Source organism: Neopelma chrysocephalum, unplaced genomic scaffold, assembly GCF_003984885.1.
Source record: "Neopelma chrysocephalum unplaced genomic scaffold, ASM398488v2 Primary Assembly neopelma1_64, whole genome shotgun sequence".
NCBI lineage: Eukaryota > Metazoa > Chordata > Aves > Passeriformes > Pipridae > Neopelma > Neopelma chrysocephalum.
In genome coordinates this window covers 959,325-975,268 of record NW_020897721.1, presented here as the reverse complement: position 1 = coordinate 975,268, position 15,944 = coordinate 959,325, and the positions used below count along the sequence as shown (strand labels likewise).

Here is a 15,944-nt window from a genome sequence, read left to right as displayed (position 1 = left end):
TCGCCGCGCGCACTCTCGTTCCTCGTGGCGCCCCCGTGGCGGAAGATGCGCGAGCGGGACGCGGTGAGGAACCGACACCCCCCGGAGCGGGGCCGGGCCCGGGAGGGCACGGGGGGCGGCACAGGGAGGGCACGGCCGTGGGCAGAGCGGCGGGCAGGCGGCGCGGGTGGCTTTTCCCGCGTTCTGCCTCTTCCCCGTCGGTGAGCGCTGCCGCGGCGCGGGGGTGAAGGTGGCGGGGTGGGGGAACATGCACACACAGAGCCCCCCGCGCATCCCCCGCTTCGAGCGGAGAATCCACGCTCGGGGCGTCGAGCGCCGCCGGGAGCGGGAGCCGGTGCCCGCCGGAGCGGGGCCGCGCGCGGAGCGGTTTGGGTGATGCCGCCTGCGTTCCTTTTTTTTTTTTTTTTTAATGCGAAAAAAAGTGCTTTTGCATGGTGGTTCCTAAACTAGCGTTTTTAGACGGAAAATGTGTCCACCGGAGCTTTGCGGGGTGGCGGTGGCCGGGGGCGTATCGCGCGTGCGAGACCCGGGCGGGACCGGCGAGATCCGCCGGGGCGGAGACCCTGCGGGTGCCTTGTCCTCCTTTCCCTACCTGTGCCCCTGGCGATGGCATCTCCTCCTTTCCCTACCTGTGCACCTGGTGATGTATCTACAGCTTCCAGGCTCAACCCGCTTTACAGTGATTAGCACAGTTAAGGTGTTTTTAATTAAAGTCTTTACCCATGACTTGTGTAGTTTTAATTGCCTGATACTTAACTCTGGAAGTTGGTGCTGGTTTTGTGCTGGTAGCATTTTTTCCTACAGCAGACTGATGGTGTGAGGTATTCCCAGATATTGAAAGGTTAGCTTGGATGTAGGTGAGACTTCTGTTTATTTATTATTCCATATAAAAATCTCTATTTCCAAAGTAAGTTCTGTCGGTGAACACGTAAGTTTCCCTAAATGTTTTCCTTGAGTTCTTTTCAAGTGCGATGGCAGGCCTTGAATAAAACAGACACTGGTTGTGGAGGCCTTAAGGCAGTAAGGCTGCCTTCGGTTATAAATCATCTTTTAAATTTCACCAAAGCAAGAGTAGGACATAATCGTATTGCATTACTTTTTCAGTTTGTTTATTCGTTCTTAAGCAGGTCTCCCACTGACTTGTTTGGAAGGCCATTGTACACAATGGCACCCTTAGTGCCATTTAAGACTTTTATTGTCTCTCTGTATTAATAGAAAGCCACTTACTACTATTTAACAGGTACGTTTTAGGCTTATTTTTGTGCCAGCACTTGGCCTTCTCTTGTAAAAAGGACCAGGGAGAGCACTTGAGAATTGTTTTAATAAAAACAAAGCAGTAGTTCCCCCTTTTTTTTAAATTAAAAGTTCCAGAACAATTTAGGGAACTTGAAACATAAAAGTTCTAGTGGTTGAGAAGTAGAACCTGCAACACATTCAAAGCAAAAATGAAATTGATAGTCTAATTTTACTATCCACACTGAGTGACATCTGAAATAGTAAGGAAGCCTAAATGATGAACAGTAAATTAGATTTTTAAATTAGGTAATGTTTGAAGATGTTAGAGTATTACTACATTTATTTCCTTGTTAATATTCTGAGATGTTTTAGGAAAAAGTAAGAAAAGATAAATCATACCAAAATAATTTAAATGACACTTAAAAAAATCTATTACAATGTGAGGCTTATTGCTATGCAGAAGAAGAAGCCTTTGCACAGAAATAAGCCTTTTACTTACTTCCACCTATTGAACAGAAAAAACAGACTAGGGAGAAAGTGCTTGTCTACCTTTGGCAATAGAGAAGCCTGGGAATAGTCTGAGGAAATGGAGATTCTGGTCCATGAGATACCTGGCACAGGCATGTATGTTTTTATCTCAATTTTAAAGGGAGTTTGAAACTTTTTTAGCCATATAGAGGAAGGACTCTTTATTTTTGTCTCAGTGCAAAGAAGGAAATGCCTCAAATCTAAAAGTTTAGTGACTTCCAAGGAAGACATGTGCTATGGTTTTAGTAAAGACAAGGTTGCTTTACAAGTTCAGGATGCCCTGGTTTTGTGGAGGGGGGGAAAGGGGGACATAATAGTCTGAAAACTACAGTTAGGACAGCAATTGCCTGGAACTTTAAATGTGGAATGAGGAAGATATTGTGGTGAGCAGCCAACTCTTCCTGGGTACTTTTAAGGGTTACCTTGGGCTGATGTGTAGTAATACACCTGAACAGAACTTTAAGAGGCCATGAATTTCTGGTAGATGTAAGAGTATTTTAAAAAGTAGAATTTTGCTTCCATGTTGCTGCAGAAACAACTTTCTGGAAGATGGGTCCTGCTCAGTCTGATAAGCAGAAAGAGTTAACATGTATCTCAATAGAGTGTTGGGTATAGTGCCAACACTATAGGGGAGAGGGAGAAGTCATTAATTGCAAATCATTTTGGTGTTTGCATTCTGGGATTGTGGGTGGGAATTCCTTTTTTTTACCCATTTTTATTTTGCCTAGGTGTACTTGGGATTTTTACAGCTGGGAGTCAGCAACTTTTTATTAATTTTCTAGAAATAGATATGTAGCAAATAAGTTCTTAAATAACACCAGATTGTGTCAGCATTTTTCTTTGCTTGTTTCTATCAGCATTAACTAAGTGTTACTGTTCAAATCAGCATGGTAACAGTTTTGAAGAATGGCAAAAGTAATGAGAATGGATGTATTTTCATGAACGGGTAGTATATAAGAGGAAAGAAGTAAAACCTTAATATTGCCAGTTAGATTCCTATTATCTGTAACGGTTTTTTGGCCTTAAGGGAAGTTGATACCTAACAGTAAAATCTGTGTGAAGCAGCATCATGTTCTTATACTGGCCTGGCTGCCTGGATAAAAGAAAAACATGTGGAGTGTAGCATTATTGATGTGGCAATTGTATCAGGATTCATTTGTAGTAACTGTGGATTTTTTCTGGATGAATAGGGGGAGTAGAATAATTATAATTCTGGACCTGCAAGAATTATACTGACCTAGGCAGAAAAGAGCTTGTCTCAAAACTAATGACAAAATATGCCAGACATACAAAGTTTAATCTCTAGGGTATTTTCTTCACTTTTGCTTAGGTTTTTAAAGAAATTGGATGGAAAAATCCTGCATTCAAACAACAGAGGAGTGCAGACAAGATGCAGAATTAAAGAGCAAGCTGAAAAATCATGACCAAACTCAATAACAGTGACAAAATAATTGTGGTCACTTCTAATTAGCCTGTTTATTTCATGGTACCAATTCAGATTTTTCTAAGAAAGTATATACGCTGGTGTTTTTTTAATTAGCTCTCCTTGATTTTTCTTACATATCTTAATTAAAAGTTTGGTTGTAGTTGTTAATTATGATGTACTTGTTTAGCCTTTTGTTTCGTCTTTGTTCTGTTTATGAATGCTGCCTTCGAACAGCATTGCTCTTACTCAAACATCTTGCATGATAGTTTTCCTTGGGGGTTACGGAAATGATAATCAGCCTTATGCTTGCTCTGTTTCCAGGTGCCAGTAAGAGACTCTTTGGAAACCATAGCTCAACAAACAGACATTTCGTGTTCTACTGTGGCCTAGTCCAGTTTGTCAGGGATTGAACTTGAAAGTATTAAATTGCTTATCACTGGCCCAGTCTGCTAAGGAGATTTTCATGTTTCTGTTTTGGTTGGACTTCAACTTTTTGGTTTCAGGGACTTTTTTTTTTTCCCTGTTATGTGAAAAGAGGGTTATGGTAGACAATCCAAATGTGTGTTGTACTTCTTGCAGTCTTTTATATTTGGTCAGGTTTTTTCTCCCCAAACTGTTTGCAGCAAGTATAGCATAGGGGCACGGAAAACTCTTAACCTCTTGCAAAAAGAAATAACATGTCAAATATTACAGTATATTACTGGATTCAGAAAGCAATTGACTTGTGAACCAGGCTTGGTGAACCATTTTATTCACAGTGTCTTTTCATTACTTATTCAGATAATTGATGCAGTGTTTGAAGTCCCTGAAGTGCACAGAAGCATCTGCATTTTCATTGACATAGTAAACTATTTCTAAAAAAAAAGTACTTCAGTATCCCCACAATAGACAAAATATGCAGCCTTTGTTTCCATAATGATTTAAAGTTAATGCATGGGAGATTGCATTTGGGATTTCCATAAATTAAGGGTTGTTCTCACCTTTCAACAGTTGGGTTTTTAGTACTGAAAAACAAGTGTGGTTTCTGTGTGGGTTTTGTGTAACTTCAGTAAAAATAAGTATTCTAGTGCTTCCCCCACGATTATAAAAACTAATAATAATAAATGGTGGTATTTGTAAAACTGCTGATACTTCTGCAGTCTAAGAATACATTGAACAGATGCCTCCTGTTGCCCTCCACTTCAGTGTGTTTACTAGTGCTTCGTGCAGCCTAGGTCATATTCTTGTTTTCTGTGTTTCTAAGTGCTCCTATAGCCTCTTCCCTCTGAATGCAGTCAGCTGCTCCCTGATTTGGTTTACATGCTCTTAGTGTCTCCCTCGGGTTCTCTCCATTCACCCGTCTTTCACAACAGGCTCTGCAAGCTTTGTTAATCAGCTCATCCATTTGCATTAGAAGGTGGGTTTTTTTCCAGCACAAGAAAAATTGTTTTCACCCCTCACTGCTTGCTGTCATTCCTTAGTTTGGAGCTTTCTAGTTTATTATCAAATTTATCACTTGCTGTTCTTGGAGATAGAGCTACACTTTTCTGTTGGGGTTTTTTTTTTGTATGCGTGTCCATCGACGTTATCTGGCCCCTTGCCTGCCTTTATAAAAAAAAAAAGCTTACTTTTTCTTCTTGATTGATTTCTTCCACTTGGCTCCTTTCATTTTCTTCACTGACTAGTAGTTTTGTCACTTCTGGGATTTCATGCACTATTTCCAACACAGTTGACTTTATTTGAACCATTGTCCTCCATACTTCCATGCAATGTATAGCTAAAGAGTCTTTGTATAGTTAGTCTTTGCACCTTTCTGCTGTTAGTTTGTCTTCCCTTGTTTTTTAGGTCTTTTTCAGTTAGGCACTGTGGTTTGCTGTAAGATAAATATCTATGTGTCAATGGTTTCTTGTGGGTAATAAATAAACACTGGGTTTCCCGACCCTCCCAACAAGCGTGTTCACTGCATATCCTTTTGTATTTAATTTCTCTTATAAATGCATAATTCCAGATTTCTTTTCATGAATGTTTCTATAGCCAAATTGATGCCTTTTGACATCCATGCAAGTTTATTTAGTTGCAGTAGCCTGTGTAAAGCCACCTTTTGCCAAGCTGTTGCTCATTGCTTATGGAGAACTCCAGGTTCTCTAAGGTACATGGATGTTGTTTAATAGGAATACTTTTACTGGAAGAGCTTTCTAGGTCAGAAGAGAGGCCTGGCACCCCTGGGGCAAAGAAAGCTTGCCCATCTCCTCTGTACATTCCCACAAAAATTTCGAAACCTCATCTTCATGGAAGGATTTGCCCACCAGATGCAGGATCCTAAAGCCTGCTCTAGACCTGTCTGTAGGTTATAGATTTATCTCATCTCCTTGTGCCTGCCAGTTTATAGAAATAGTAATAGCCAGGAAATCTGCTTTGGCTTGCCAAGAAGTGTGTGATGAGCTGCTGGTGGCTGCATGTGGGTTCTCTGGGTTTGCAGAAGGATGGCTGCTGCACTGCTAAGGGACATGTGCAAACAGGGTTTGTTGCTTCAGTTCAGGTTGAGCTGTAGAGCTGTGTTGAGCACCTGTGGCTTTGCCAGAGAGGTTTATTACTGGTTCTGTATCTGAGATTATGAAGTGTCATTTGCAGAAGTCAAGATATTAATATGATGTGATACAAAGCTGATCTGATACTGCCTCCTGTTTCCAGCTGTTTCCAGGTGTCACTTGCCAACGATTTTAATTTTTGCTCCTAATTCAAGTAGCTGTGGTTTTGAATAACTTAGTTTGGTTTTGTTTCTGTTTTTCTAAGAGAAGTCCTTATGCTCTCCTGTTTGTCTATTGGTCACATATTCCCCGATTAACAGCTTTCTAACCCACTGGCAAGTCTTGAATGGATGGCAGAAAGGTGGAAATATCAAAGATGCTAAACTACTACAGGCTTTGCAAAATAAAACATCTGAAAAAAACCTTTAATTTGATCTCTTCCCTTAGATGCAATTCCCTGAGAATTGCACAGCAGCAAAACTGAATGCTGAAACCTTAGAAAGAAGTGTTGTTTCCACAGGACAAGGTTCCCACTAGCAGCCTTGATGTGTGGGAGATTATTTCTCCCGTGCCATGATGAGAAGAGATAAAGCACTTTGTATACACTTACTGGCATTCTAGGTAGCATTTCAAAATCCAGACAATTTACTTTCAGTTGAATTGAGATGCCTTTTGCCTGTTGGTGTTTGCAATACCAGCCTTTCTGTTAATGTACTTGTTGCTGAATTTCACTGCTCTAAAGAAAACATCAGCTTTAATTATGTCTTAGAAGAGTCATTCAAATCCCTCTCAGAGTTTCCTCTCACTCGGGGCTCCACACTGTGGTTTGTACTTGGCTCACTGGAGCTCTTCTCAGGCTCTCATGTAAGCAGAGAGCACGCAATAGCATTGGGTCTGCTCTCTGCATCTGTACTTTGACGTGGCAGCAGTCAGAGTAAATTAATAAACACAATAGATGAATGCGGTTAAGGAATCAAAGATGAAAAGAGATTGATAGAGAAGAAAAAAATGGCACTTCCTGAAGTAAATAGCGCATTAAGCAGATTGGTTTGGATGGTTTGTTTTGATTTTTTTTCCATCCCAAGAAGGGAGCATGTTTGTTGACTAGAAAAGCAGGTTTTGGAAGAATGGTGTGCCCAGAAAGAGAGGCCTCATTCTGAACATGCTTAAAGATGTCTTGGACATGACTGCACGTTTCACTCGGTGCTGGGATGTATCCTTACTGTCTTGTAGACCGTCTGACCTGCCTGAATCTGCTGTGTAGGTTGCTCCTGTAATAGTCAGCTAAGGGATCTTAGGGACCTGCATAGGGCCTGTGTGCAGGTAGGAGGAACATCCAGCAATGTGCCCCAGGCAGTGTTGCAGCTTGTCTTAGCACATGTGTGCTACAGAGGATGGAACAAGAAGTAACAAATACAGTATATTTGCAATGTAATTCCATGTCATGCTGGGCACTTTCGAGTCCATCAAATAACTTACACTGGCTGTGTTGGGAGGTTTTATTCTTTCATGTGATCTGTGAAGCCCCTCATTCCCCAGTAAGTCAGAGTCCTGTGATATCTAAGCAGGACTCACCATATCTTAACAGGACAGCCAAATTTCCCACTTCACCTTAGGAGGAAGAAAAGTTGCCAATTCACATTTGCCACAGCTGGCAAAGTGACTGGAGAGGTGAGAAACTTCCTTTCCAGCCCAGATATCTTCCTCTGGCAGCAGTGAAGACAAAAACCAATGCCAAAATTCCCTCCTCTTGTCCTCTGCTGGTGTGTGGGGGAAGATATTAAGGTCAGCCCCAGGCTCCGTGTGCTGTGACAGCGTAGGTTGTTCCCTTTACACAGATGGTCTGGCTAATGAGTACATTGCTGAGCAGAGTTCTGAATCAGGGTTATTAACACCCAGAACTAACTACCCTTTATGGAACCACATAGTTAAATCATCTGTAATACTAGGATGCTCCATGTGGTACAGAAACGCACTTTGTGGATTTGTGTGCCTCTCAGTGCATCTAACCAGTCTTGCACTGCAAATGTTTGACTGACAAAAATCCCAGCCCTATACTTGAGAGATGCATTGCTGGAGATTACAGCTGGAGCTATTCACCCTGTTGTCTTTCTCCATTCACTTTCTTAAAAAGTGAAAGGCCGGATTTTTCCCCTCTGTGCCCCAGCCCTGAGCTTAAATGGAGCACCTGGACCAGGGTGGTGGTGGAGGCTGCAGGTGGGACTCCTCAGGACACTCAGCCCTGGGAGCACACCTGGCAGTGGCTGGGGCTTCCTCCTTGCTTGACTCCATGTGAATCTCATGCTGCTCCTTGCAGGTCACTCTACTGGAAACCTGTTTGAACTTTTGCCAGGTTGTGTTGCTTTTCGTAGTGTTTAACAACACGTTTGGGATCCTCTTGTGGTATGGGAATGTCATGGGCTGATGTGCTTTTTTTTCCTCCTTCCTGTTAAACCTGTCAGCTCTGATGCTCAGCAGTTGCCCTTTCACAGAATGGTGAGACTGAGCTCGTGGACAGGATGGGAAAGTGCTGAGGAGGAAGTTTGGTACCCCACAGCATCTGGCCTGTTCATCTTAATCTGAATCTTACAAAAGCAGTCTCTTGTGTAGGAATTGAGTTGGTTTTTTTCTGGATTCTTAAATAGCTGAATAAAGTAAAGGCTCCATTAAGCTTGATTGCAGTGTTTTTTAAAGTGATTTCGATCTGGGTCTTGTGGAAGCATTTGGAGCAAGATTTTACTGTATACACTTACATGTTGTTTTTTCCCAACATTCATTTTTAGTATCTGGTCTTATTTTGGTTTGTGTAGTTGATGCGACTGCATCTGTGAGATGTTTTTTTTTTCCTTCATTCATTACTTAAAACCTTATGAAATGTGCAATAGCATCTAGTTCTGACAGATTATTTTTTTTAATAAATTACTGTTATGATCCTAATGATACAGAAGGAAAGGTTGGCTCTGCTTTCCACATGGAACAGCAAGTGATAAAATTTCAGGGAGTTCATTAGTGGAGGAAATCCTGTATCTGTCAGCAACATGTGCAGAGCTGCAGTTTTTATCATGGCAGTGTTCATAGTCTGGGGCTGTGGGCGCAGGCCATGTGCATGGGAGGCTCTTGATGATGATGACTGGAGTCTTGAACATATTAAAGCCTGACTGATGCCAGTGGAGAGAGAAAACAAAACCTCTGTGTGTGTGAAGTAATCTGAGTTGCTGAGGAGTGTTCTCTCTGCTGGTAGGAGTTTCCTAAGCATCAAAATCTTTGTGCCTGTATGGCAGTTGAGAAGTGACAAAGGCGGGAATAGATAAATCCATGTCATCATCCTCCAGCCTGGGATAGTCTCCTAACCAGCTGAAGAGGATGACTTCCTGAACAGATGATGGCACCTAAATAATTGGCCTCATTCTCCACGTTGACAGTCTTCCCCTTACCAGTGAGGTCAGTGGGAGTAATTGGTTAATGGCTTCATTGTGTCTTAAATTTAAATGGCGCCATTAACCCAAAAGGTCACAAGCTGAAATTTCCACTACCAAACCACAGAATTTTATGGTGTGCACCTATGCTGTCCTGATATTTTGATGGAAAGCAAAAGGTTCTGGAAATAGTCTAGAGGAAAAAACCAGTACAGACATGCTGTAGGGGTTTTTGCAGTTTGTTGCCAGCAGCTGAAATTCTCTTTGTAAAATGTTCCACAGCATCAGTGATACCTACCACAGCAGAATAAAATCTAATCCTTTATTTGACACCTTTTAAAAAAGTAAATATATATTTTTTTTCTCACTAGGTGTAGGTTGGTTATCTGTGCTCTCCTGAAACGTTTTAAGTGAGTTTTTTTACTTGAGAAATGTTCCTGTAGGCATTGGGGCTATGGAAAATGTTAAAAATAGAGGGTTGTTCCATATATTAGGTGAGTTTAAAGTTCCTTCACTGTACGATGTCAGAAGAACAATTAAGTTTTATCTGAGCAGAACAGGGTGTCCCTAGATGCAGGTTACAGCGCATCCAGTGATACTATTAAAAGAAAGATCATTTGTTGTTGCATTGGGGAATCCTTAGAAAACATCAGGAAAACTGCCTGGAAGAATATAAATGCGTTCAAGCAATGGAGTGAAATATTCTTAAACTATACAGTGATGACCTATAGCTGGATAGGTTTTGAGCAGCTGTTTTGATGCGATTGTTGCTTTTCCCAACAGTCATAAATTGGACATACTAGAACCCTTTTTTCTTAAGCCTTAGCTGTTTGGAGGTCCAGAATCAAAGCTTCTGTTATGTGTGAGCATCTGTCCAAGAGTTCATGAAATAAAGCTTGCTGGGTTTTTTCTCTTGGTAAGCTGCCTTATGTGCTTCCAGAGATGTTAGGCTTTTTCCATGTACAGACCAACACAGTCTTGCAGGATTTGCTTTGTGTAGCTGTTATGGTGCACTAAGTGTTGGCATTGTCTGGGTCTGTGGTCTGAGTCCTGGGTGGTCTGAAGCTTGCCTTGCTTGAATCGCTGTTCACTTAAGTCCTTGCTTGTACTTCTGACCAGTTCATCTTCGTTATACCAGGGATTGCAAAGAGACCCCAGGGTTGCCGAAGTTTGGTTAAATGTGCATCTAGGTGGGTATCAACTGGAGACCACCTGCCTTCATCACCTGGTAAACCCATGGTGAGATTGGTCTGACTCCTTAGTGCATAGCCAGTGAAGTCAAGAGCATGATTTATCGGAGCTTTGGTAGAGCATGACAGATGGATCGTGCCTTGGAAGTGACCATTGCCCATCACTGCCTGTACAAGGGGGTTTGGAGATCCTTGCTCCTAGACGGTGTGTAACCTTAGGTGAGGTAGAGCCCATCCTCTCACAGCTCTTCTCCATGGACTGGAGAAAACAAAAGCAGCCTGGCTGCTGCCTCACCTCTTTTACCTTCCTGTTGAATTAAAAGCCAGTCTGAAGTACTGAAGAAAACATATCACCTGTGGCTGTGGAAGAGGTGGTTGAGTGCAGAAGTGAAGTCACTCTTGGGTTGCCAGCCTGCCACCTTCTCCAACTGGGCTGCACAGATCCCTTGAAGCCCAAGCACCAAATATGTATTGCTAAGTAATTGTAACCAAAGTTATTTATTAAGAAATTTAGCCCTAAACAATTTTTATAGCTACTAGCATATTTGTAATGCTTTTTTTTAAAAAAAGTACTGAAAATACCCATTGTTCATCTGCCCTACTTCAAAGGAAGCTAAAAATCATCTGCTGAGGTATGTCTGACACTTGGCAAAGAGGAGTTTAAAGCAAACTATAAATGCACATAATCTGTGAAAATTGGGTAGGAAAACCATGGGGCATCCTGATCCCAAGACATGAGCCCCATGAACTGCAGAGAGCAAGAAGAGGAGCCACAGCTGATTTTTTTTTTATGGTTGCCTTTCTTTAGCCCCTTCCTTTTTGTCTGTCAGTAGTACCAGTTAAGTGTCAGCATTGGTCCTTTCTTAAATACTGCATTAGCTCTGATTCTTATACCTGTTACCATTTATTTTTCGTTTGTTTTCCTTATTGTTAAAAAAATTGTCATTTCTGTAATCTAAATTATACACTAAAGACTTGTGTGAGCAATGTTCATAAGGGAGCTGTTTATCTCTGAGTTTTGGGTACCTTATTCAGGCAACTTACTTAATCCTTATTTCTTGAGGGGTAAAATAAAACAGATGTACACAGGAAGCTTCTTGGAAGTCTTGGCACTTGTGCATACAGGTGTAAGCTTTGGAGCATGAAGTAAGCTTGGTTTGTGTACTAAAGCCATTTTAAGCTTTATTTTCTCCTTTCAAGCATCCTTGGTTTGGGAATAGGTTGGATGAAAGGGTTGACCCCGATGTGATTGTGAGATTTTTATTTTTTTTTAATGTTTAAAATTGTAATACTTATTTACATTCTGCCTACTGTTACTAAATACTATATGTAAGTGCCAGCTGTTCTAACAAGAAGTAGTTGGGACAATTAATAGCTCTTGACACTTTTTATTCTCTTTATTCTCTTTTGTCTCTTCCCTGGTTCTGCATCCTTCCTGTGTAATTGCAGCTTGCAGGAGATATAACCCCTCTGCACACTGCTCACAGGTCTCCTTTGATTCCTCCTGTACCTCTCTTCTGATCCAGCCACCTTGCACTCTTCCCCAGATCTTTCTGATCACTGTCTCAAATCTTGGAAACATCACATTAATCCCCTTTCAGGTCTTTATCTTTGTTCTTGTTATTGATATTATTTGGCCTGAGTACAAGGTATATTGCACACTGTATTACGGATGGGTTTAAAGCAAATCCATCAACTGTTCTAAAATTAGGCAATGCTGGTTGAAAGACCCTGTTCACATTTTTTATGAGGGTTTTTGTGCTTATACATAGGCACATTAAAAATGGCTGAACTCATGTAAATCTCCCTGGTAAGTCTGGAGTTCTTCAGTGTCTAGGTCCTTTCATTATTTACAAGTAAATACATTTTAAAAATGCAGTCATAAATCTTTGAAAACATCTTCATTTGTGCTCAACTGAAACTTTGCTAACTGTATTATACAAAATAGGCAGCAATGTAGAAATGTTTTTACTCTCCCTCTAGGTAGGATTGAATCCTGCTTGTAGTGATAGGAAAGCAAGCTGTAGGATTTAGGATGTCTGTTGAATACAAGTTTTAATGTCTCTGAATTTAAAAGGAAGAAAACAATCAGGGGACTGAAAGCACTATATTCCTTAGCCAAAAGTAAAAGAACTGGGAAAGAGGGGAAAGGATTACTGGCATTATTGCTGTGTTAACATGTTTACCTACAATAAATGCTGCCTTTTGCTTTTCAGTCTTGCAGCCCTGACAGTGGGTTCTTTAAAATGTATTGAAAATTGGCCAGGCAAGACATACTGTGACTGAGTGGATGCTCTGTGTTGCAAAGCATTAGTTAGGAGTTGGGAGAGGAGTGTAGAGCCAAGGACATGCTGGGAAGGTGCTGAATCATCTTCTCCAAATCCTTCTTGCACTGTAGCAGAGATGCTGGCCCACTTCCCTGGTTGGCCTGTACCCTCACAGTCCCAGAAAACCTTTGTTGAGGTTATTCACTGGCACCCATGCACACCTAAATCTGTGTGGGTGCCCTGCTTTCAGTTCTGAAATTGAGGATGTGGTTCCTATCACTAAGACTTCTCTTGCCATCAGAGCTATTTACATCTATTCATTTTGTTACCTCTGTGCTCTGGTGTGCCCTGGAGAGTTTTGTTCCAGTCTCCCAGCGTTCAAACATAAGTATCCACAGTGGGATTTGCAAATACACACATCTTCGGAAAATTGGCGTGTGATACTTAGAGCAGCTATGCAGCATCCAAATTACACATCTCATAAGGCATGAAAAAGAAAGTGGGCAAGCAACATTAAATAGCATATTTGTGCAAAAGCAGCTGAAGTGTGATTTCTGTGGGAACTGTGACTACTTGCCGAAGCTTTGTGCCTCTAAATTCCTCATTTAGGGTTGTAAGTATATAGGAAGGGTTTCTGTCTTGTTCTGCATCTAATGTCTAGCTCTTTAAGGAGCTAGATCTCTAACTACCCTGGATTTTTTTTTTCTTTCTTTTCTGGGAACAGATCAAAAAGGTGATAGTTTTTCCAGGTAGGTCTGTGGCATATTTCATCTCCCCAGCATCACGAGGAGTCTCATTGCACCACACAGTACGTTGCATCAGCAGCAGAGCTTGTGCAGCTTGTCAGTGGGTTCCACAGCAGGGGCAGAACAGGAGGCAGGGACAGGTTCCTGCATTTCTGGAGGATCATCAGATAAAAGCTCCAAACCATGTCAGTCACCTTTTTCTCCTACTGTTTTCTCAGAAATGGTATATTTCTTTTCTGTGGCTAGTGTTCAGTTATCATGACTTACATATTTTACCGTGAAACCTTAAAAATTGGATTCTTCCTCAAATATATGAATTCACTACCCTTAAAGAGCAGTTGCCTGAAGAACATTCTCAGTGTCGTGCAGTGTTACAGTCTCAATCACCCCCTCCTGCTTGATTTCCGCAGGGCAGTTGGTGGTAGGGTGTTTTATTTTGCTTGATTGTGTTTTAAATTACTCAGCAGCTAAACAAATTATGTATATATACACTTGATTGTAACCTGTTCAAGTAACAGTGGAAAAAAGCCTTGCTGTATAGGTAAATAACCTGTTTAGCCATTGTTTTTCCTTATACCCCCCAGTCTATCCCATCCCCTGCAGACATGAACAGCAAAGAGCAGTCTGCTTCACTGAGCTGTTTTGGGGTTGGGTTTTTTTTGTTTCTATTCTTTCCTGAAGTCTGACTTTGGGTTAGGTGCCACGAACAATTCAGCATTGGCTTTTCCACCTGAGTTTGTGACTTTCAGCATCATGGAATTGTGTGTTTAGCTTTTCAGTTTCTTGTAATTTCATGGATGGTTTTAAAATAGTTTTTCTTCTCTCTGTGTACATTTATAAGGGGTTTGCACCCCTTCATGTTCCCTTTTTCTTCTATTGCTCTTTTTTAGTTAGTCATACAGCTAATTTGCATGGGGTTATAGGTGATGGAGAACATTTTAAATCATTATGAGAACTGCTGATGGACTGTGTGAGCTCAGTGTTGATGTGGTATCATGAACTGGAGGCTGTTTCCACAGAGGTTCTTGAATTACTGCATAAGACAAACCCGGGTGCTTGCATTGTGTAATGTCCTTTCCCAGTCTGTTATCTTTATTAAATCATTTTGTACTTAAGATCCATCTCTTGCTCTCACATGCATCTTCTTGGTTCCTCAAACACCTGCACCCTCCCATCTGTCAAACAACAAAATACTCTTAGATCAGAATTAAGTATTAACTTTACAATAGGAATGTCTTGGAAAAGAGTAACACTATTTTAGGGGCAAATGTTCAGTCTCCAGAAGAGCAGAAAATGAGGTGATGGAAAATGCCAGGTTGTAGTTCGCAGGCAGCAGCATTTAAATGGTTTGCTATAATCATATTAGGATAGAATTAAATTGAATTCTTTATTTTGTACTGCCGTGGAATAGGACTGTTACTGATCATTTTCTCCTCCCTCTTGCTTTGATTAGTGTGAAAACTCAAGCAGCAAAAATTACAGGAGTTCTGCAGCAGTGCACTGAGAAAGTGGTGTGAGGAGATCCGAGTTGGAGTGTTGTGTCCTTGCACATGAGAGCTCTGGTGCTTCCCTAATAGACTGAAAATGAGACCACTGCTGCTTTATAAGAGGTCTGTTCCAGCCACATTGCTCTACAGCTTGGCAGATGGTGGCATGTGAATGGTTTCATATTGATTGGATGGATTTGCCTCAGGGTAAGAGGAGTGTGGGTCCTTAAAGATGCACTTCTAGATTATTTTTTTTCTTTTTATTTGAAAAAAAACAACAACAACAAAAATGTGTATTTATAAAACATTTCTTTTTACATCAGAGGAGTGTGTGGTAATCAAAGCACTGAAGTTACCTGGAAATAAAAAGTCCTTAAATAGATTATCACAAAGACCAAAAAGCCAAGAATACTTATTTACTAAATGATTACGTTTTTACATTAGAAGAAAGTGACACTTTTAATTAGTGTTCAAGGCATATGGTGAATGAGAAAATAAGCTTATTTCATGCAAACAGAAATCGATGCAAATAACCTTTCTCATATAAAAAGGGATGACTTGAAACTCAATACATATTCAAGAAGGTTAAGTCATTACTGCATCACTTTAATATTAGTTAAAGGCCAGCAAAGAAAATCACTACTCTGCATATACTTACTCAACATGGATTGCTATAAATGAAAGAAATAGGTAATGGCACTTTGTAGGTGGTAAAGCCCTTGTCCATCTAATGCATTCATTCTTTAACCTCAGTAAATAACCTTTTGGAATCTACCTTAACACAGGTAGTTGCCAGAGATGCCTTTATATCTCCAGCAGTTCATCCCAGCTGGTGAAGACATTTTGTGATGCTCTTTGTTTATTGTTCTCACACCTCTGCTTTGTGCTTTCAGTGTTGCAAATGTTGTTTGTAAATCCTTCGGTATGAAACGACTTTTCAAATGTGTTTGTACAGCACCTAACGTGAAGATCCCAATCTCATTCAAGCCTCTGGGTGTTGCTGTAGAGCGTTGAGTGAATTCATGTTTTTTTATAGTAATAGAAGTATTTCTTGAGGTATTTGACCTTAAATGAAGTGGGGGAAAAATACTTAATTAGCTTGCAGACATGATGGAATAGGGGCAGTTTGATACCTTGGGAG

General features: G+C 40.9%; 1 protein-coding gene across 1 annotated transcript in view; it reads left to right on the top strand.

Annotated features, from left to right (window-relative positions):
* The first annotated feature begins 1 nt into the window (after position 1).
* Positions 2 to 15,944, top strand: part of ELAVL4 (ELAV like RNA binding protein 4) — an 82,376-nt gene continuing 66,433 nt past the window's right edge. The window contains exon 1 of the mRNA XM_027683060.1: positions 2 to 63. Coding sequence (XP_027538861.1) covers positions 46 to 63 — 18 coding nt within the window. The 5' untranslated portion in view covers positions 2 to 45. The remainder of the gene's footprint in view (positions 64 to 15,944) is intronic.